At 38.4% G+C, this 24,083-nt stretch overlaps 1 protein-coding gene across 1 annotated transcript in view; it reads right to left on the bottom strand.

The window, feature by feature from the left end:
• Positions 1–2,818: 2,818 nt before the first annotated feature.
• LOC100890774 (multiple epidermal growth factor-like domains protein 6) overlaps positions 2,819–24,083 on the bottom strand; it is a 35,856-nt gene continuing 14,591 nt past the window's right edge. Inside the window, exons 2-8 of the mRNA XM_003728132.3 lie at positions 18,444–18,526; positions 11,794–12,091; positions 7,776–10,289; positions 6,031–6,134; positions 4,913–5,102; positions 3,847–3,926; positions 2,819–3,303 (exon numbers count right to left, since the gene is read on the bottom strand). Of these exons, the coding sequence (XP_003728180.2) occupies positions 2,819–3,303; positions 3,847–3,926; positions 4,913–5,102; positions 6,031–6,134; positions 7,776–10,289; positions 11,794–12,091; positions 18,444–18,526 (3,754 nt within the window). The remainder of the gene's footprint in view (positions 3,304–3,846; positions 3,927–4,912; positions 5,103–6,030; positions 6,135–7,775; positions 10,290–11,793; positions 12,092–18,443; positions 18,527–24,083) is intronic.

Genomic DNA, 24,083 nt, shown 5'->3' with positions numbered 1-24,083 from the left:
CTAGCTCATTTTTCCTGACTAAGGGGTCATATGAAAGGGCAAAAACTCTACTTTCTAGAAATGTGATTTTTTTCTTTGAAATTCAGAAACCGTCCGCCAAATAACTTTTTGGTTTCCTCTCTTCAAATTCATTTTTACCACTCATGCGTGAAATATGCATTATATGAGTTGCATCAAATGAAAGAGGAGGATCTAAGCTTTCGAAACATGTGTCATTTATCAATAATAATTGTGATTAAGTTATAATTAAACATCGATAATTCTCGGTTTTGTTTTTTCTGGGACGCACTGTACATCCATATCTCCAAGCTAGTAAATGTCTTTTTTATACTATTGCCATTTTGTAGAATAGCATGTGGTAAACATGATGTGTCTATCTACGAGAAAGTGCAGTTGATATCAGGCTTATCACAAAGATGCTTGTAAATATTTTGTTTATATTTTATATTTTCCGTATAAAGGTGAAGAAGGGCGGTAATTAGATATTGCTGTACTGTTCGTGTCATTTACGCAGTCTTTAAGTGTTGATGCTCAGGTATATACGTAAATCATGTTGCTTTCCTCAACTTTATCAGTAATTTCTGTACATTATAGTTTACTTGGTAATTGAAAATTGTCATCAAAGTATGAGTTTTATATGTTTTGCATCTGTATGATTTCAAACACAATGCGAAATGGATGAATTTGAAAAAGAGAAAAAGAAATTGTGACGACTTTTGTTTGATTGGAATGCACACAAGGAGACAAAGACAAACTTCTTTTATAAGAAACAGGCTATATAGAATTTAATCATTGTTAAATAAAATTGTATTTACAGTATAAAACAAAATTACAATAAAAGTTTTCTTTTGAAGAACATTTGCAATCTATGTACAATTACTGTTTGACCTTGTCCTTCTTATTTATGTACAATAATCATGCTGCATTTCTAACATACAGGTATAGTTTGTTATATTTTTGAATTAATTATTAAAATATTGAACTAACTGAGAATTACCACACTTGTGAAATTATGCTCAGCGACCATGATTTAACGGCTATGCTATCATAAAAAACATCCACGTGTAAGATTTTTTTTTTAAATTTCATGAATTGACGACGATCTTATTCTATACTCGAGTAAAAATAAATTGCACATAGTTTTCATACCCTTACATAACATAGAATATAGAATACTCCAAACAACAAATATTCAAATTAAAAAAAACTATCGGCAGTTCATAAACATTTGAATTCCACATGACGATATTTTATAGTCAATGTACACTGATCTTCAAAATGGACACAGATTTGGAGATTACATTTATATCAATATAACATTCACGTTCATGCATATTCAAGTCTTGTTCATCCATAATATTCCAGTACATGAACACATATTCAATTCTGTCATTACACTAGACGTTAATACCCGATATCTATCCAAGTTTGTAATGCAACGTTTAGCCCAATTTATATGAAGGAAATCGATAGAATGAATTTATCAAGGCTAATTTTTTTCTGAATCGGATGCATTATTTGCAACTGGGACAAATCTGTAGTTACAAGGTTAAGTCTTGTGTTACGTTTTAGTCTTCACTCTTAAATGTTTGTCAATCATATTTCAAATCATTCTCACATTTATTGCCATATTAATTTCTGCAAACATTAGTAATACCTGCATAACTATATAATTCATGAGCACACCATACCCATATTCCTCCTTTCATTTGCGACATTTCTCTTATCTCTCTTGATCGAGGATCATATCGGTCATGCCTGCAAGACCACAACATATGTATATAAATACAATTAATATCAATTGGGTCTTATTTACCAAGGGAAGCCACGTCAGTATTGATAATGCGCTTTTTATGGAAGCTGCAAATATCATTACCCCAGCATTACTATGTATACACCTGGGTGGAGTGCGATAAATTAATTTAAGCAAAACACCTTGTCCAAATATGTAAGCACCGAGCAGGATCGAACCCAAGACCTCCCGTCTGAGTGCCAAGAGCCTTCACCAACGTGCCCCACTTGGTGGGATAAATTTCAAATTAAATATCGGAGACCTGAATGCTGGCTGTTAAAAGACGTTTTGAGTCTCAGCAATCATGATAACCCGCTTTAAAACAAAATTAATCACGATTCTATTAATAAACAAGGAACCAGCTAGAGAGCACTGGTGTAATTTAGTATTTTACTAAATTGGGTAATTTTTCTCGTCCATTTCGTACCGCTTCATTTCAAAGTTTTTTTTTGATGGCTCAAATGACATCCACCACTAACTAAATCACTGGCTGATCTATGGTGTCTTAAAGCCCCACTGCACTACTTATAGCTACTTGCGCCCTCTATATAGCAAACAATGCCTAATCGGTGCCAGTTGGTCCACATGATCACCTTTTTTTTAATGAGAGCTGATTTGATGAGATAAACACCTGTCAATGACCTTGCAGTGAGGTCTAATCCCCCTGGCCAAACTAGTGCAGACGGACTTTAGATACCCGCGATTTGGAGGGGGCCGATAGGATTCCCTAATTCATGCTCATATGAGAAAAAAACTGTTGTCGATTCCTGGCTTCCTCTTCGTGACGACTCTGGACACGTCCTACATAAGCGGCATATGTACGTTACTCAAACTAACTGACTGACTGACCAATCATAGCAACATCTTAGAACGGAGCAGGCCTATTCGACAACTCGGGCATAAAACGCTTGCGATGCGACAAAGGCATCCTTATTTGTAATTGTAAACTCCGCCTTGTGCATTTGCTGCACCTTAAAATCTTAAAATCTGCTTTCTTTTATAGCAGAATGCAAGATGGTCGGTTATTCATGATGCAACCTCCCCACTCTCCAAAGTCACATCAGGAGGTGCTGTAGGAACAATGTTAGTTTGCGTGACATCTACCGACATTTGCTCAACTTTTTCTGACTGAGTAGTGTCTTTGACAGTTAACTGTGTCTTGTTGATATCATCTTTCTCTTCGACATCAACGACATCGTCAATGGGTATTCTTAAATCGACACCCGACGATCTTAAAAAGTCTGCCACCGATTTCGAAACATCCGATGATGTTCTGTTTGGTGCTAGCGACAGGATGGTGCGTATTTTGCTCGGATCTCGAGGAAAGGGGATGGGTTTTCGGTTTAGACTGTTTGCTGTGCTTCTCCTGACGTCATAATCTTCCTCTACGCACTTGCCGAACTGGAAGTTGAAGAGTGATGAGGAGGTTCGAGAATGTGTTTTGTCCGAAGATGATAATAACGAGGCCATGCTACGCCGTCTCTCCTCTGCTACTCTTGTTGCTAACGCACCTGAAAGTAGATGAAAAATCATATAAAAGACATCAGTATTTGGTTTACCTACGAGCAATCAGGCGCGTACGTAGGGGGGGGGGGGGGGGTTAAAACCCCATTCTTGAGATTTGTTTATTAATAGTGAGTCGTTGCGAAATTTTTGGCCCGATTTCAAAATGTTAAAAAAAAACCCTTGAAAAAATCCTGCGTACGCCACTGCGAGCAATACACATTAGAAGTAATAGTGGAGGGTTAACAAATACGAGAAGAGAACAATTTATTACTAATAAGGTACGAGAGAAAACTTTTCTGCTGAATTAAGTACAATTTTTTCTCAGCATACAGGAAATCAGGCGAACGATAAAAAGTAATAGGAACGAAGAAGTAGTAGGGGTGGCTGTGAAGGAGGTATATATTAGAGGGGGTGATAGAGGTGGTTTTGGTGGTGGTAGAGATGCATGGCATTGGTGGTTGTCGTGGTGATGGTGGTATAGTGAGATGGTAGAGGTAATAGCGATATTTTCCTTTTTTTCATTTTCATGTTCTTCTGAGGCTCCTTACCATTTGTCTTCGTCCTGTTTCTGTTCAAATCTAGGTTCTTCATATCACCTGCAAGTAGATCTTCTAGACGTTCACCAGTTCTAATTGAAAATGAAAACAAATAAACTTTAAAATAAACTAAATGCGTTAGTGAGGAACAAGAAAAAGGAGGAGAAGAAGAACAACAACAATAGCAACAACAATGACATTTGAAATGTTGCGTGAAAGATTAGATATGATCAAGGAAAGACTAGTTAAAAGAAAAATGATCAAAGTCACCCCCAACATTCCCCAAAATGTAGTCTATGATTGGACTATCTTTCCCATTTTTGAAATTGCATTGACTCAGTTCAGTTTTTCATATGAAGGCACATGACTTGTAATCTGGAATTACAAACATCTGTGTCCAGGCTGATTAAGCATAAATCTGAATGGAGAAATAATACCGGTTTATAAACGATTTCCATATTATCTCCAAACTCATACACGAATCCCTTTCCCCATCTCTCGTTTATACTTGATGACGAATATATCTGTTTCTCTCCCGACTCTTGTCATGTCAGTGGAAGGGGGAGGTGTGAATGACAATATTAAGTAGCGGATGCCATGTGGAAACATTTTAGGGGTATTCAAGAAGATCGTTAAAGACAATTCGAGAAAAACGCAGAAAGAGTTAAACCTGGCAAGAATAAATCCGTTATTTTCTGACGCGTCAAATGCCAACCTCTTTCCAAAGAAACTCTGTCTACTGTAGCAAAATGATTAAACGAAATAAATCAAGACATGCAATAAAGGTACTTCGATTTCATAGTGACATGGATTTTGTTTGGTAATTTAGGGTCAGCATTATGGTAAATTTAAGAAATGAAAAGTTGAAACTTATGCTTAATGCCGAAAAGATCTATTTCCTTCGTAGGGGGGAGGGGGGGGGTTCTGATTTCGCCCCATCAATCCCCGTAACTCTACCGGCTTAGTAAGGGTCCAAGGCTTCAGACCGAGACTAAAATGAGAACGCTATTATGAATACGAGCAATTATTTCTTTATTTTAAAATACCGTAAAATGAGAAAAATTAATTATTATCTTACTCGTATGTGCCACGGTGAACAAAGCGGAACCGGTGAGATGCAACCAGAGTGAAAACGATGAGAACTAGGAGTGCAAGAGCGCCCCCAGCGATGATTGCGTACATAAAGAAGGGAGTTGGCATCGTGTCTCGAAGCTCCTGCCTTTGAATGTTACCGCTACCCCTCTCAGTTAGGTTCACTTCAAAGTTGTCTACAAAGAAAAGAAAAGGAACAGTAAAAACATTTATTTAACATTTCAAGAAATAGAAGTCGTTCCGAGGCACGTCACATAGCGACTCCATCTATGGTGATGTGCGATATAGAAATTAAGTTTGTTTTCATTATTAGTATCATTATCATCACCATCATCCGTATCGTTATTGCTGCGTGGTCAAAGAGACATTATGATACGGGATATCATCCTACATGTAAAGAGTGACAAGTGGTTAAAACTGATATTAATAAAGAGGTAATGTTTGATCTTTATTTCATGCTCAATCTGAGTCAGCTCAAGGGTATACAAATGTGCCTTCAGTCTTTTTTTGTTTGGGTGGTGACAGAAATCTATAAATGCTCATGCTCGTTAACAGAAAAACTGAAAATTGAAACCATAATTGTTTGACAGTTCTAAGGTTTATATGTCGTAGAAATTATGTAGGAAGTAGATAAGCTCTTTAAAAACTAATTTCAGCACATTGCCTGAGGTTTGGGGAAACCGTTCTTTCACCCTTGAAGTTGGGTTTCCATCGCTGTTGGCGGTTTGGTTTTTTTTTGTTTAGCAAAAAGGCAACCTGCACCCCTTCCCGAACTTAGCAAAAAGGCAACCTGCACCCCTTCCCGAACAAGCTCATAGCCAGGGGAAATTGGAATGTTAACTAACTTGAACACCGTGTGGATGTGGATGAAATATGAGGTTAAAGGGGAACGGGATTTTAATTAGCATGCACTAGATTGTCTAGATCCCATACAAGAGTTTTCTGAAGGCAAACTTTGATTAGGTGAAGACAGCGAATCAGTCTCACACAGTCACACTTGTGTTTCCTCTAAGTAGGCCTCTGCTGTAAACATATTAATATGTGACGCACTGAAAAAAATTGCAGGTGAAAGTTTGTTGCATAAAAGGAAAGAAAAGAACTTACCTATACATGCACCTGTAGTTGGTTCACAATTTCCATCTAAACCACATTCACATTGATGTTTACAGCCTGAACCAAAGTAACCTCTCGGACATGACTTCTGACATCTGTAATTAGAAGGAAAAAAAGAAGACAAAACCAAAGGGAATTAAGAATTATAAATAAATGTAAAGGACCTAACGATTTTCCATCGATATGCATTGCTATTTGTGGTTTATAATTGAGAACAAGGTGAGAACAAAATTCTAGCGATAAAAGAGCTAAACTTTGGCTAATTGTGTTCATTAACCATCAACCGTCATTAATGGCCAACTTAAGAAAGAAATACATTCCCTATTTAGTAAGTTGTGGCAAGAAAGAAGTAATCATAATCATGGCTGTTTTAAATAAAGCAGTTCTTGATATGTCATGATGAAATATGATACATTGCCCTTCGTTTTATTTTATGATTTACGAGGAGAGAAAGTTTGGTAAAATCGTGGATGAATCCATTTGGGAAACTTTGAGAGGATGTCGAGTCTAGACTTTGTTTCTGTTAAATCATTCAGGTGATTAAAGTAAAACATTTCACACATAAATGCCACTCATCGCTTCCTTGAAATCTAATTTAGGTCAGACCGCAAGAAAAATATGAATGTTGAGAAAAATATAATTCACATTTAGGAAAGCCCCCTGAAAACAATATGATTAAAAACAGAAGCTCAGTCAACAAAAAAGTAAAGAATGAAAATAACCTGCGTAATAACATAAAATGTTTATTCCAGACGAAACAAGAGGGTCTAAAGGGTGTGAATGTTTTTATCTCCAAGGTTCCTTTATGCAATTTTGTATTTTATACTCAAAGTCATGGCTGTAACTGCTGTAATTTATTCAAATTTACATTTTGGGGGCACTGACAGCCAACGATAATGTTTTTTCTTTAATATGTGAAATGGTCTTTGTAAAAGCAGTAACACCTTGTAATATCATCTTTGTTTGTGTTTTACAAAGATTTTGTAACGACACCGTTAGGCACACTATCTCAAGCTAGCCACATTGATAGCACTGAACTGTACATAAGGGTACCAGTCTCTCAACAACCCGTGCTGGTACACAAGGGAGTAGGTCTATAGGAAGTTTGAAGGTTCATGTTCCGATCAACAGGAAAACAACATCACGCCAGACATTATCGATGTTGAAATATTACCCCCAAGATGTCTCCATCGGTCTTTTCTCATGCAGACCCTTCAAATCAGGTTGTCCACCTCTAAACGTTAGGACCAAAATAATTTCAGTGGCTTTGGGCTAAAATTCAAAACACACTTGTTGGTCAGCATCTTTTGCTCGTATTAGAAAGAAGGTACCCTTGTACCCATGCCTTAATTTAGAATACCCGTTCATTTGATTAGGAGCAAAATTGCCAGAATATAGTTCTTATCAAAGCAACTAAGAAGGATGGTATAACCATTTTCTTTACGTGTATAGCGGCCTGGTCACTTCGGAACCTCAAGGTCTTTTATTGTGGCAAGAAGGCTTTCCCCATTAATAATGTTAACAATGAAAAATGTATAGTTATTTTATCCTTGTAAAATGCAGTCAAAACAGGATGCAAACATATCCTAACAAGTCATAATGAAACCGAAAGTCCCCATAAACGACATATTTTGCTCTAAGAAGATAATTGCAGACTGTTATTAAACTATTTGTTTTCATACGATAAGGAGTGCCTCTCAATATCAGCCAGACGTAAATATTTTGGTCAAACTTACCTCTTTCCAATATATCCAGGTGAGCAGACACAGCTCCCCGTCACGTGATGACAAACACCGCCATGTTGGCAACTCGGGCACTTCCGCGTACAACCCGGTCCATGCCATCCACTCGAACAGGTTACGTTGCAGTGTTGCCCCTGCCAACCGTGTTTACAAAGACATCCTACCACAGGGTCGCATGTCCCATGATGGCATCTACACTCCTCAAGGCAATCTTTGCCAAATAAACCTTCTGTGCAGGACTCGTTGCAGAATGTTCCTGTCCAGCCATCTGGACACTTGCATCCAGAAACGTGATGGCACGTGGCGTTGTTATGACAGGTGCATCTCTCCTCGCACTGATCCTCAAAGAAGCCCTCTGGACACTTGTCCTTGCAATCCCGGCCCAACCATCCAGACTCACAAACACATCCAAATTCTGGGTGACATTCACCATTCTCTCCACAATTACATTTCTGAGAGCAGTCTGTCCCATATGACCCGACAGGGCATCTATTGTCGCACCGACTACCGATCCAACCAGGAGGACATACGCATCCGATAACATGATGACAATGTCCACCATTTTGGCAGTCACACATCTCCTGGCAATTGACTCCAAAGGTACCTTCCACACAGGGCTCATTGCACTGTTGCCCTTGCCACCCGGATTTACACACACAACCGAGAATAGGGTCACAGTCACCTCCATTTTCACAAGTGCAAACGTTTAAACAGTTCAACCCATAATATCCTTCTGGACATGTTTCATTGCAGTTTAATCCTGTCCATCCTGCAGAACAAACGCAATGTCCTGAAATAGAGTCGCATGTTGCTTCGTTGAAGCAAGAACAGGCTTCTTCACAGTTAATACCATAATTTCCAATTGGGCATGATTCTTCACAGTACTTTCCAGTCCAACCCGGTTGACATTTGCAAGATCCGTTGACCGGATCACATGCCCCATCATGTTCACACCTGCAACTCTCTGAGCAAAACACCCCAAAGGTATTCAAAGGACATTGTTCACTACATTGGACACCCGTCCAACCCGGACTGCAAATACATGTACCATCTCCGGAAAGACATGTGGCACCATTTGTGCACCTGCATTCCTCTATGCAACCTATTCCAAACCGTCCGTCTGGACAGGGTGCATCACAATGTTCTCCAAACCATCCCGATGTACAACTGCAGAAACCGTTCACATGGTCACATTTTGCACCATTCTTGCACGAGCACTCCGTCATGCACCCTTGTCCGAAGAATCTCGAATTGCATTGGAACTCACAGTCACTGCCGACGTATCCCGGTAAGCAAGTGCAGGAACCACTGACATGATGACACGACGCACCATTTAAACACGAACATTCGTCTGCACAAGATTGTCCAAATGTGCCATCAGGGCAGATCCTGTCACAAAACTCCCCGTGAAATCCTTCAAGACACGAACAAGAGCCATTCACTGAGTCACAAGCAGCTCCATTTTGACACTGACAAACCTCTAAACAGCCATCACCATATCGTCCTTTCTCACATGGATACTGACACCATTTTCCAGTCCAGCCAGGTTCGCACTGGCAAGTGCCATACTTTGGATCACAACCGGTTGCGTGCAGACACTCGCATTCTTGACTGCACTCGTGGCCGAAAGTTCCTGCAGAACAAGTCATGTTGCATCTTGGACCGGTCAACCCTGATGGACATCCACATTCTCCGGTTACGTGGTTACACCGTGCATCGTGTTCGCATGAGCATGTCATCCTGCATGCATGTCCGTGGAAACCTTCTTCACAAACCTGGTTACAAGTCTCACCCACCCAACCAGGTAAGCATTCGCATGTTCCGTCCACTGAGTTGCAACTTGCTCCATTCAAACACAAACAGCTACTTCTACAATCCCTTCCGTAGTAACCTTCTGAGCATGGCACTTCACAACGCTCTCCTCTCCATCCTCCAAAGCAAGTGCACTCCCCTGTGATGTGGTCACACTCCCCATTCTGACAGCGACACTTATTGCCACATTCTTCGCCATAATATCCCTCTGGACACGTAAGATGGCAGAATCGTCCTGTCCAGCCTGAAGTACAGTAACACTGGCCAGTCTGATGGTCACATCTTCCACCGTGTTGACACCTACAGGATCTTTTGCAACCAGGACCGTACCGTCCTGGCTCGCAGGCAATGTCACACTGCCGACCTTTCCATCCAGACCTACAGAAACAAGACCCGTCCACGTTGCTGCACCCTGCTCCATTGTCGCATATGCATTCAGTAACACAGCCCTCACCGTACCAACCCCAAGGGCACATCTGCAAACATTCCTCTCCCATCCATCCTGGGCTGCAGGTACAAGACCCATTAGTAGGGTTGCATTTCCCGTTGTGTTGACAGGTACATCGCTGAAGGCACCCTTCGCCGTAGAATCCTGGAGGACAAGGATCTCCACACCTCTCACCGGTCAAGCCTGCTGGACAGGTACAGGACGTGCCATTCAAATCAGAACAGGTCCCACCATTCATGCATTTACACCTGTAATATAGAAGAAGGAAATATTGTGGTACATAAGTATTCAACTTTTGAGTAGATTATTTTAAAATAATTCCTATGTATCAAGCATTATAATCTTGCCAATCTTATAAACTTGTTTGAACCTATTATTTGATGTTATGGCAAGATGTCTAATCTTACATAAAGGTCTTAGTTGTATAGACCACTTCGAATGTTCAACAATATAGCTGTGGTCCTCCCCTCACTGTGAGAAATGTATTGGTGAAAATGTAATCATATACTTATTCATCCTTTACCCATGGCTTCAAACAAACCAAAGACAAAAATTGTAAATTTCTTTAACTCATATGATAATTCGTTTAGTTATCAATCACCCTATAACGCCTTCGAGAATTCTCTAACCATCAATTCTTGTAAGATATTGCTCAAGAATACGAGTCACGACCTTAACGAACACCGTTAGATGTCTAAATCATCTGGATATGTTTATGTCATCATGGCCATTCCTCCTCAGTGATTCACCTCCTAAACTCTGGTCTACCAGATTTGGCATCTGACTAACTACTCATCTCCAAATCATCTTAAATGAATGGCAAATGAACCGAAAATAAATCGCCGTCCTTCGGATGAATGTAATTTTCCTCAAATTTGTAGAAATGTGGAAAAACAGGACATAATTGATATCGTTTAACCAGAGCAGGAACACAAGAATTACTCGATTTGTTGGCTGTATGACCGTGCCAGAGTGATTTGACGAAATATCCACGCACGGTGAATTTGAACTTCACACGGTGAGAGGGTGAGAGGCCATGAAGGGATGGAAAATTATTTCTGGTCTGTCTCGATAATCGTTTTTGGAGGCCGGATATACCTTCAAAATAGTTTTTTTTAAATAGTTTTGGGGAAATGTTCGTTTGAGCTTTCGAGACCTTGTTATATAACCTTCGTCATTGGCAGAAACAAATCAGTATACCATGATGACGAAGCATATATAAGGTAATCTAAACAATCAGCTGATAACATTTGAAAGGATTTTATCAAATAGTATACTGTTTAACGTAGTTATAATGTATAGGAGTTATGCATCAAAATGAAATGTGCAAATCATCACTGATCAGAATCTGTCTAAATTCCTTGATCCCTAATTCAAAATGCGGATTTTGTTTGAGGCCCATCCGTATCCTTTGTCTGACACTGGCAATACGAAAATATGTTTGCAGATATTATCAATAGTTTGTGGAAGGTTCTTGTTAGAAAACTGGATTTGTTTTCGCACCACAAGGTGACAAAAACTTTATAGTAGCAAATTTAGCACTCAAGTTTTCAAAATTCTGAAATAATTAATATAATTAATTGAAGAAAATACAACAGTGTATTTTTTTTATAAGTTTTGAAGAAAAGCGAAAGGAAGAAGTATGACATGAAAGCTAGTGAAATCCTCTGGATGTTTACTGTAATATGTTTACTATGACGGTGTTTTTAGTTTTGTCTCATCTTGTTTGTTTGTATTTATGTTTGTTTTTACCTAATTCCACAGTTCATACCGACGAAACCCTGTTCGCATGCGACGTCGCACGACTCGCCCATCCATCCCGGTCGACATTCACACGTCCCTGTCACGACGTCACAAGATGCTTCGTTCATACATCCGCAGACACCGGTACATCCAGCTCCGAACCGACCTCGGTCGCAGGCCTGTTCACATTGTGCACCCTGTAATCCAGGTGGACAGGTGCAGGCGCCGTTCACATTGTTACAGTTGGTATTTTCGGGACAGCTACAGACTTTTGCACAGCTACGACCCCATGTACCTGACCCGCACGCTGTTTGAGAAAAGAGATGAGAAGGTAAAAAAAAACGATTAGTTTGTCATAAAATATGTAAAGACGCAGCCCTCTAAAGACGCAGCCCTCTCAAGACGAAGCCATTTACCATTTTATGATAATTTTATTAAAAGTAACATGAAGTGAGGAGACCCATAACTATAAATAGAGAGAGAGAGAGAGAGAGAAAGAGAGAGAGAGAGGGAGAGAGAGAGAGGGAGAGAGAAAGAGGGGGGGGGGGGACTGATCAAGATGATTAATTGCATTTCATGATGTATAAATGATTTTTTTTTCTTCATAAATCATACATTTCCTAGAACAGTTTTTGAACAATCAACATTTGCAGCGTCCCACGAAAGGAAATCTGATATATATAAACATATCCTCCACCGTGTTCTTGAGGCATAATCATATTTGTGTGTTTGTCGCTACACGGCAAACACCTGTACTCTTTGTAAAGAATCCCGTCCAGATTCCAGACGTTTTTATTTCAGCCACATTTATCTCGACGCCATCTGTGTCAACCTGTCGTTGGAGTAATTAAAAGCGTAGCTCTGATTGACTCCGTGAAAGTGCAAGGTGACCCGATGATCACTACGCACTGTGTTCAGTCGGAAAGCATCAATTGGCAACGCTAATTTGACCACGCCCATCTGGAGCATAAACAAGTTCATTAGTACATTATACCCGAGTAGTTGTTGAATGAGCTAGAGGGAACCACTAAAAGGGGGAAGAATGATTGGATTTAGTTTAGCTAGAATTCTGTCGGTGAAGAGTGTAAGTCTACCCTAAGAAATTAAGTGCATTAAAGAAGGATTAGATTGGGGAAGTGTTTTCGGCGCGGAAATGTTTCTGGCAATGACATAAGGAAAATAACTTCCATGGATAGACTTCAGAAGTACTGATTATAATAAATGACAGCATATAAAGATTGTCTACCATGGTAAATGCATATATATTTTTAAAAATGGATTTTGCTTTCAAGATAGTTTTTCATTAATTGTGGCTAATAACCTATACAAAAAATGCGCAAGAGGGACCATCCGAAATATAACCGTGGGCAAAAGCAGCTGCAAATCATGACAGAAGAAATAGAAGTAGAAGAAGTAATTTGGACATTCTTAAACAGTCATGTCGTATGAGATGAGGGCGTATTTATTTCACTACGTAATAATTCAAACAAACGAGCCTTATTTCATCGTTCTTTCACTTCTTTGTCCCCTGAAACTCACCAGGAATTGTTTTGGGATCCATCCATACATTCCTAAGCATTATTCATCCAGATTAAAACCCACTGACCTCCCTGTCACCCCTCGTCTGCGCTTAATATATCTGCAGGTCTTCACAATTTGTCGGTTCCATTTTCTCCCATGACACACCGATTAGGATTGACAGGAGCTTATCTATTCTTTTTGGGGTATGAACATTTTCTAAGGATAGTGTAGCGATTAGTGACCGTATTCATATCCTACCAGTAACATGACGAACCGTGGTACACTTGTTGGAGTTTAATCCATGTCTTTTTCACCTGATTGTCTACGCGGACTTGAGTCACGAAAACAAAGTATTCCTTGACCTCATCTTTTCGAGAAAAAAAAACACCATAATTCTGGGACCCTAGGAAAGTACACTCTTGGTCAATTCATCCGTAATATAATCGTCAGAATAATTATGACATACACTGTACTCGAATATTACAGTTTAAACCATTAACTTCACTTATAACGCATTTTAGAGCCGTTATGGTCGTTATGTGATGGTCGGACATGAATGGCCACTATGACCACTATGACCACTGTGGCCACTAAGGTACCGGTAGCATTCCGCCCCTGCACCCATATATTAATAGTTTAAAGTGAATTATAAACAAATTATGAGATTTCATATAAATCATTATCGTAAAACATTCGAGAAATCAAATTTAAGGCAGTTTCACTATATCCTATTATACATAGGCCTACACGTATATGCCCGAGTAAATCCTGTTCGAATTATGTAATATGTCTTTGTTTTCATCATGGTCATGTTCGCACATTTCAATGTATGACCCATAAGACTTCTGATTTTGTCTTAGGTCGATTTTTCGAAAGTCCTTGCAACCTTGTTTATGATTACTTCCAATACATGATGGAGGGTGAAATATGTCGATGGTCAATTTCCAAGTTATTTTAAAACATGGAATCATCACCCATTTAATCTTATTGTACAAATTCTTAACATCATTGCAAACAAAAATGACCAAATCCTGCATAATAAATAGGCTACATCTTGTCATAGCTAGCTCGCGACCCCTGCAAAACAGTAAGACCATCGTCAGCATGATGGCAATGACTGATATCAACCCAAGTAATTTTAGTCTTTGAATGTTCTCTAGTAAATCAGGGATCAGATGGGATGAGATCTAAAGCTTCCTCACCAGGAAGTCACAATGTTTCCTTCATTCATGTTTCTTACCAGCCGAGAAGGAAAGCAAAACTGACGTTGCATGGCAGTAAATGTCGTGCACTGGACCAATCATCTTGGAACTTAACCTAGGAACATAGGAGCACTGCGGATTAACTTATTAAACACTCCTTAATCAGAGTTGATTGGGGGCGCCACTCCGCGCGGAAGCTTTACGCCGGAGTGCGGAAATAGAGGGAGGGGACCTGTGCGGAGGAATTTGTGGAAATGTAATGAAACATTCATATTGGGAACAGTTCCAACTGAAAGTCGTTTGGTTTCAATCTGGAAACGAAACAGGAAGAAGAGTGATTCAGGGAAGTATCATCCTACAAACCTTTGACTATGAGTACCCCCGCCTCGTAGAACTGGTGATGATTACCAACTCATGCATGCCTCAATTCAGCATTACACAATCCTCTTTGATTAATATTTTGTAGCAGCATAGATAAACAGACTGAATCACGACAATATTTTAGATCGATTTTTCATTCTCAAAAGCCAATTCCATAGTCAGAAATGTTAATAATGGCTAAGAAGTATTTATCATTATACGGGTAGAAAGGTATATCCCTCTTCGCAGCAAATATAGACCAAAGTCTGCAAGAGTTCGGCCATCATTTTATCGGAGACATGTTATTTCAAATAACCATATTGAAACCTACAAGTAATATTGAGTGTCCTAGCTCCCGATACTGAATACGGGATGTTTGTCTGCGAAAGTTTGACAGTACCTCCTAAAATACCAAGGGGCTGATGAGGACTTCGCTTGGCAAGGGATAGACAGAACCCCCTCTTTGCCACTGGGCGCCATCTTCGCCTTGCACTTGTTGGAATAGACGAAGAGATTAGCCACGATTTGGGTTAATGAATGGTTGACAAGTAAAAGGATTCTCTAACAGAAACCAGACACCATGTTTTCGACGAGAAGCAATTTATTTTAGAGATAGGGAATCCCATCGAATACAGGGGAAGTACCTATTAATTAGTTTTTCCTCAACATGTTCAGTAATGGTGTCAGTGTGCGACATCCTTATTCTCAGACTTCTATGAATCTAACCAAAATGGATGGAGTGCTTAACTCTTCAGTGACTGCTCAACTGTTCAATATTCAGATTTATATCAATATTAGACGATATTTGAAAATGGAAATATTGATGATAGAATTTTACTTAAATGCTAAAGAGTAAGTACTTTTTGGTATAGCAACCAGGGGACCGATTGCATAAAACTTCTATCCGAGGGACTTGATGGGAAGGGTTATTGCCTTACCAAAGGGCACTATGGCATTAACTTGGTTTCGAGATGACTGCTCTATCGCCGAGCCATATGTAAGATAATTCGAAAGTATCCACTGTTGACGAAATCTGTTAAACTCGACTTCCAGGTATAGGGACCCATATCATGACGATATCATGACGTTATATTATCACCAACATTGTTGATCACAAACATGATTTATCGTTGATATCACTTTGTAACGTGAGAAAGACAATCTTTAGAAGTTATTTGTAAACAGCCCAACAATAATACCTAAATATAACGCAAAACCCTTAATGACCATTGATTACAAACCACAAAGTAATATTAGATGTAATCCAGAGTCAACATCTGAAAAACACTTTGACGGGAAATGCTATTTCCATGACAAAGGCTTAACATTATTATGAGATGATTGACGTAAAGAGATAGCATGCTTCCTGCCAGAATATTTTGACCACCAAGAAAGAAATCAAAGGCAATAACCTTGAGGGGAAAATGACAAAATATTGTCATACAACCACCAATGATTGAGCACAAGGATCAAAACTTTTAAAAATGTTATGCTACACAATAAGGAAGATTGTGTGCAATGTGTCCCGTCCGTGTGACATAGTACTTTATCGAAGACTTAAAATCTCTTAGATGTAACAGCGTTGACTATTGGTCGTTTTTAGTATCATTACCATTAGTAAATGGCCAATCAGAAGATAACAGTAACATTAAGTGCCTATAACAATGTAGCTAATTCTGTTATTTTACACGTTTGAGGTTTGCCTTTTTAAAATTAGATATTAATTATTAAATTATCTGGAACTTCAAGTTACACTATTCAGATCAAAATCAACTTCGAATCGATGATGTGTAGACCTATTCTATATCTATCATGATGGCGTCAGTTTCTTACGGTCATCCATACGCAAATGTGGGTGATCACGTGATTCGGGAAGTCTGACCGTATCTCGTCATCTCGGACATCTAGCGCCACCCTCATTAAGATATAAGGCCACATCTGAGCACATCATGGCCACATTCCCGCCTTCCTTGAAAAATGTTCTAATCTAATCTGAACAGTCGGCGGGGGTGAGAGGAGGGAGAACGCTCTTGCCCATTAGCAACATGTTTCTTATCAATTTCCTTACTTTTTAGGTGAGGTGCGATGCAAAGACTTTCAACAACAAAAATCAACCCTAGGCAATTTAAAGAGCTTAGCGTGTCACTTATTGCAATGTATGAATATTGCAAGGACATATTGTGTAATTTGAACATGATTCGAATGAGCAATGGAATAGCTAGGTTGCATGGTTTCAATGTTTTTTTGTTTGTAATCGTGTTGGTTATATACTATTCAGACAAGATATAAGTACATAAGTACTTTCGACTTGGTCATTTTGGGTGATGAACGACCTTGGTTTCATCATGATAAATATGATTGCATTGTTCATAGTAGACTTAAGCTACATGAAATGCCCAAGGAACACTTGCAAATACTCGGCTAGAAAGTATTGAACAAGATCTCTTCAGTGGTCCAGCGAAGATATGAAAGCTCTCTTCTGATAAAGGCGGGAAACCGAAAAGGAAAGTACTGCTCTGGTGTGCATCAAAGAAACCCGTTATTTCAAGAATGCAGATAAGTGTATAGTTCAATGAGGTAATCATTCTACAATGCCATGTGCTATGATTGCAAAACCCTATGACAGTTTACTCCATACCATCGTTGGACCAACACACAATCTCAAGAACGAGATTTTAATACATCCAATGCCTGATGATTATGGAACGTTATACCATGGAGTAGTGAGTCAAAAACTAATGGTCATTTTCACTGAAAACCCATCACTATAGCCACGTCAACCGTGAGCAGCCAAAGAAAAAAAAAACTCGTAAAAACTAAAAATGATTATGATGACGATAATGATACAATGGCATGACAACTTAAAAATTCGCTCTGTAAAACAACAATCTTTCGAAAAATAATTATTGTCCCGTTATTTAAAATTAATGCAAGTACATGGTATAAAGATCTGCAAGTTACCCTGAGCAGTCACATCATCTGGGTTTTCATTTACATTCTGAAGTATGTCCAGCCTATACGGAAGGTTCAGAGAAGCACACCCTGTAATTGGCGTCATTAGTCATTATCAATAATCGATTGCTTATGACTGTGTGCCCACGATATGACTTCTTATATCAGGAAAGTGATTTCATCATTAATTGTTTCTCATTAAACTATCAAAAATAGATTATAATTATGACTAATTAATATGGCAGATAGTGGTTTAAGCTGCTAGAGCAGGAGTCATAATTATTGATAAGGAATGCGGCTTGAAACATTGCACAGGGGTGACTTTCTTTCAATTGGGAGTTGATAGATGATGGTTGATGTCTTCTTCTCGCTAAATGCTTTCTCAGCAGTCAGGCAAAACAAAACGAAACAAAACAAACAAACAAACTAAATGTATTATCTTAACGAGGATATGAAGGGAAACACCACCGAGAAATGGAGGATTCAACATGGACGAAACCAGTGTAAGAAAGTTTGCTTTGATGAAAGGAAGTAGTAAGAGAATATGAAAAAGGATAGATGAATATTTGTAAATAATTAATAAGAAACAATCTCACGCAATAGTATGAATGAAAATAGACTTACGTTCTGGGCATTCATTGCCTATCTGTCTCCATCCCGGGCAGCAATCTAGAACAACCTCACTCTGTCCTGTTGAACTCTCCTGCCTGTAAAATCATGAAAATCAAAGGTTCAAATGTTTAAACTTCCGGAATAAAACAATCATGGCTCTCCTTCTGGGTTTGTACGTTTGTTAGTATTAAGCATCTCCCTGTTTCCCCCTTTTAACTGGATATTATACTCTTCAAAATTTTGTTGTTGTTATTTTTAATATCCAGCCCTCAGTAAATTTTATTTTAAAAAGCGGCAAAGTAGTTTGTGTAATAAGAAACTAAATATCTTATGGAAATGATGAAGATAATCTATGATAGAAAGTTAAACATGTGATCCATTATTCAACGTTAAGAAAAAATAACATTTTCGAATAATTTTCTTTTGCAGTATTTAGAATGATGCAATCCAATAAAACCTCATGCTCTTTTCATAATATAAATATCATTATAGTTTTTCCATTATTTCCTCTTTTCTAACTCATATTGTATTTAATAGACATAATAATGATGACCACCAATAGCTCATAGAATTAAATTAAAATACAAGGATAGGTATCGGAATGCTTTTATCAAGTGCATTGATGCTCAGGCTTCATCGCTATATCATTCTACAGTCCCGGATTTATAATACAGGTAATACCCCAATGACCCCTGACATTTAGACGAGATGTTATCTATCTAAATACATTTTTTGAGGTTGTTTTTTGAGTCACGGATATAGACCAAGGAAGCCTGTCATTTGAATCATGTATGTCATGAGTTTGGTTATCATCATACAAACAAGTGTTAAGGAAACCACACAACAGACACAATTTAGGTAGACAGAACTATTTTCCCCAGGTCAATCCGATTGCGGTGTTCATTTTAGTGGAAGTTGATTTAAATTGACCATGAACTCACATTTCAAAACGAAAGCACACTATAACCCTTTTGTTCTTTCAGGCTTTTGGTGCATTGTATTTAATTGTTTATCATGGATTAAAGTAAAATTTCGATTTAATCGCAACTTTACTTACAGTTTGGGTTAAGCTAAGAAAGGGTTTCGTCGGATTCCTTTGATATTTAGTAGATGAATCACGAGATTAGTCATAGCCCCTCTAAGTTTTCCGGGATGTTCCCCCTTGTCATATTATCTCTCTTTCTTTTCCTTTTTTTCTCAATCTCTCCGAAGGTAGACTGATAGGCAAATGAGAGGTGAAATATTTGAATCAGAGATCGTTACCTTTTGTTTTCTTCAGCCTTTGTATTGATTATATATACATTTTATTTCCTGTGTGGATGCATATGACGACTTTTAGGGATTTATCTAAATTCAGAAAAATTATAAATGAAGGTGATCTATTTTCTTACTATCGCACTACTCGCCGATTAACCTTTTAAAGGCATCGTTTAACAATGTTAAATATGAGATGCACGGCCCTACTTGTTATTAGTATCTGTGATATGGTGTAATATTGAAGCCCTACCAACAAAAAAAATCGCGCTTCAAAATGATCAAGAAGTGCTTCAGAAAAGTAAAAATCTTTGAGTGACCGCTTTTACCATACTCGTTTTATATATAGACTGCAGTGTTATGAAAACCGTTAGGAAAACGCAAAACTTGTTTTCGATTTCCAATCATATACGGGAAATATCTTGATAATCAGACAGGCGATCGGCTTTTAAAAGTCACGGAGTTCTTGACTGACCTAAAGCATTATAATTATCATTGCAGCATGAACTAAATCCAGGATTTTGTTTCACAATCTGAGACAAAGTTACCGAATCCCTTTAACTATATTACACAGGAAATGTCATGTTTCGTGGCAAATATCTCAAACAAATGGGATAATTCATGCTTATTCTCGGTTTAATCTGGCCTAAATCGCATTCCATATAAAGGTGTGGTGTAGTATCTAATTTCCTTGACAAACTTCAACACCATTCTATTGTCATAAGTGGAATATGATACACACTTTGATAGGTATAATCGGATGATTCAGTGCCAACGAAGTAGACCAAACCCGGCCTCGGACCAGCTATATTTATCGGACATCTCTCCCGCTAAGTGGGTCTTCCTCTGTCAATAAATTTTGAGGCCTATTTTATCGTCTGTACGTATTTTTGTAAATCTGAATAAATGGTTTTCCTGCTCTAAGCCCTGACTGTAGGTCTATGGTTTCACGTCAGAATCAAGGGCAAGCTAATCGCAAAAGACGGTCAATATATAGCAGGAAATGGGTATTCAAACCACGAAGGATAGGCCGACAATTCTGGGGAAATGTCATGTTGTAGATATTGTCAATTAATAGTTTTGAAGGAGTGGTAATTGCCACAATATCAGTCTAACCTCATATTGTAACATAATTTTTTATATAGATGAAACAATTTAAAAAATCCTTTTACTCATTCATCAAATTACGTTCATAAAGGTTTTAAAAAGTGTGTATTTACTGCATCATCAAGGTTGTAGGTATATGTTGTAATTTGTTTACTTTGACCCACCGTAATGATGACTAATGATGATAAATCGAGGGCAAATGGTAGTCCATACATTTGTTAAAGTTAAAATTTTTCAATTTCTTTTTACAAGGGACTTTTGGTGTGGTTGGACAATCGTATGACCTTATTGAGTTGAATATTTTCGGCTGCAGTTCACACAGACATTCTTTTGGGGAGACTCTTCTATTGTTGTGTTGCACAAAACGTGTGTTGTACTCCAATAACACGGAGCAATTTGCGAACAAAAGCGTGATATTTGATAAATAACCGCATTTTTGGACGTACAATCATTCGTTGTCCGCCGACGATGTTCACTCGAAGATGACTAATAAAAAAGAAAATAAATGAAGAGGAATGATTATCATGATTATATGATAACGGGGAAAGGGGGGGGGATAAGAATAAGAGTTAGAGAGAGAGAGATTGGGAAGAGGTGGGGAATAAACGAATATATAGGAAAACAAACCTAGTACGTTGAGCGCAAAATGAGGGTATGATGGAGGCAAGTTAGAATTAATCTAGAGCGTAACAGTCATTTGACAGTTGGAAGAAAATAAAATCAGGAGAATGGGGGGGGGGGAGAGAGAGAGAGAGAGAGAGAGATGGTGTGTGAGAGAGAGAGAGAGAAAGAGAGTGGAAGAAGGAGAAAAAAGAGTAAAAAATAGAGAGAGAGAGAGAGAGAGAGAGAGACAGAAAAAGACTTGTGGGCAACAAACTAGGTTAAAGTCAAGATTCTGGATCATCATAATTATAAAGATAAAGTTACCACCTAGAGACGTCAAAATTATTTAATTACCCATGAAATATCAAGGAAGGAAACCACTGTGGGTTCTGAAAGTAAGCATTCCAGACTTAGCGGTGTAAATGACCTTCTTCTACCCCCACGTCCTGTATTAGCCATTTTAGAAAACATATACCTGAAAGTTTGTCTTAGAATGCTATCAAAGTAATAATCAAAACGTTTACTTTCAAAGTCAAGCACCTTTTGAACTTGCTTAAAATCATATAATGGCGGCCAGTCGGATAGAAAGAGGGTTTAGGTTTATGTGTCAGTTTTTTTCTTTTGTTTACATAATATATGCCAACTGGTTTGCTATGAAACATAGATTTCAATGCCCTATACGCTTTACCTTTTCAATTTGATTACTTTTAATAACCATGGGAAATATTAAGCTCATCATGAATGTAGCGAAAGACACATAATCTCATTCTTATTATCAGCGCTTCCGACATAATATCCATGTTATTGTCCCAGGTCGATTTTTTTTTCGTCATCGTGCTTTGTTTATGTTATCAGTTGCATAAATAAAAAGAATATAACTAAAATGGTATTAACCTGTTACAATGAGAACGCACATTCCCTGTCACAGTTGCTAACATCACAGTTTGCACTTGTCGATTATGATGATCATGATGATGGCATACATGAGTATAACCTTGACAAGTTAATTCCAGTAGTTTAAAAGTTCATAAAATGGTTTTGTTCCAACACATCTAGAGAATGTGCGAAGGTGTGAGAAACAGGAAATATTTTTCAATCGGAAAGCACAATATTGTTCATCAACCAAATATCATATTTATTTACCAAATTTAAGTAATTAACAATCGCATGGATTCAATACGAAATCAATGGACCAGCGAAACTCATCCTAAATTCCCTTGAAACACTGTCAACAAAACATGCACACAGACAAAAAAAAACGTTGCATTCTTTTTTGACATGACCACAAAAAGCTCGTTGTACCATTGCCAAACAATATCTGCTCATCCGCGAATTGGCACTGTATCATCGTCATAATTATGCCAATATGCTTTATAGGGAACCTGGTTTAAGGATAAACAAGTGTATTGGTGATCAAACATGTTAATAAACCTAGTTAGGCGGCAGGTAAAGTAGAACCAGGAATACTTCCTAGTCTCATTATCGTTTCCTCTGTTGAAGAGTCATTGGTTCCGTTCGTTCAAAACAAGTATTTCCCCTTATTATTCACTGTCTATACATCGCTTAGTTCTATCAGTAAAATTGATAGGGTGGAAGTTGACGAGGACATCAGAGATAGCTGTCGTAAATGTCATTAAAAGATATGTTTATTTTTTGTATTTTTATCTGATTATGTCTAACCGTGCTATTTACCGTAAGTTGAGTAAAGGAGGAAAACTTTCATTTTTTTTTTTGGAGGGGGGCAGTGGCGGATCCAGGGGTGGGGGCCCGGGGGAAGAAACAAAACTTTTCCAAATGAGACTTCATGAACGTTGATGTGTTGTGAGAAAACGCAATATTGACATTATTATTTGCATAAAATTCAGACCAGATGGCATGTCGTAACTAGTTTTTCCTCAAAACTTCACATGCGTGACAAAACAATGCTTTCAGGTCTGCTCAAACGCTTTAGACTTCAGGAAAGAAAGAAAAAAAACTTCAAACTATTCAAAGATATTTCACAACACCTATACACATTCCAATATAATTTTACATGAGCATCGTATCATGCTAACCGTTTCTTTAACCTGTCACATGTTGTTGGCGCCATATCATTGGCACATGACTTCTCGCCCCTTTCCTACAAGATGACCAAAGGCCGGGGAGGAAAACACTGATGCGTTTCGCAGCTCTCGATCGACCGCCGACGCGCTTCAAACTAATAGAAGAAAAAAAACATTGCTAGAACATGACTGGCGTGTGCGTGCTGTATGGAAATTATGAAAGCCTGGCACAGATTTACAATGGGGGTGATGAGCGGCCTCTGTAATGCTGATAGATGGGGGGGGGGGGGGGGGGAAGATGGGGTGTTAAATTTATGAAGGCCCATGGAACAAAAACACATTATTGTACGTGTAGGTCTGTATTGTTATTTTTCCATATGATATGTATGGGCGTCGCGATGATAACAACACTTACATCAGATTAAATATCTGTAATACAATATCACATTTGAATTGACCGATACATTTACCAGAGACACTGGTATGGTCGGATGAAACAGAGAGAGAGAGAGAGAGAGAGAGAGAGATGAGATTAGTACAAAATGAACAATTTGATAATTTAATCATACGCCCGTGTCTGTAAGTCATTTTGCATGACGGAAGGGGGGGGGGGGTGTTCTGCGTCCAATTAGAGCACAGATCTTCG

Source organism: Strongylocentrotus purpuratus, unplaced genomic scaffold (assembly GCF_000002235.5).
Source record: "Strongylocentrotus purpuratus isolate Spur 01 unplaced genomic scaffold, Spur_5.0 spur5_scaffold_6, whole genome shotgun sequence".
Taxonomy (NCBI): Eukaryota; Metazoa; Echinodermata; class Echinoidea; order Camarodonta; family Strongylocentrotidae; genus Strongylocentrotus; species Strongylocentrotus purpuratus.
Note: the sequence above shows the minus strand (reverse complement) of the source record. Positions and strands in the feature narration are given on the sequence as shown.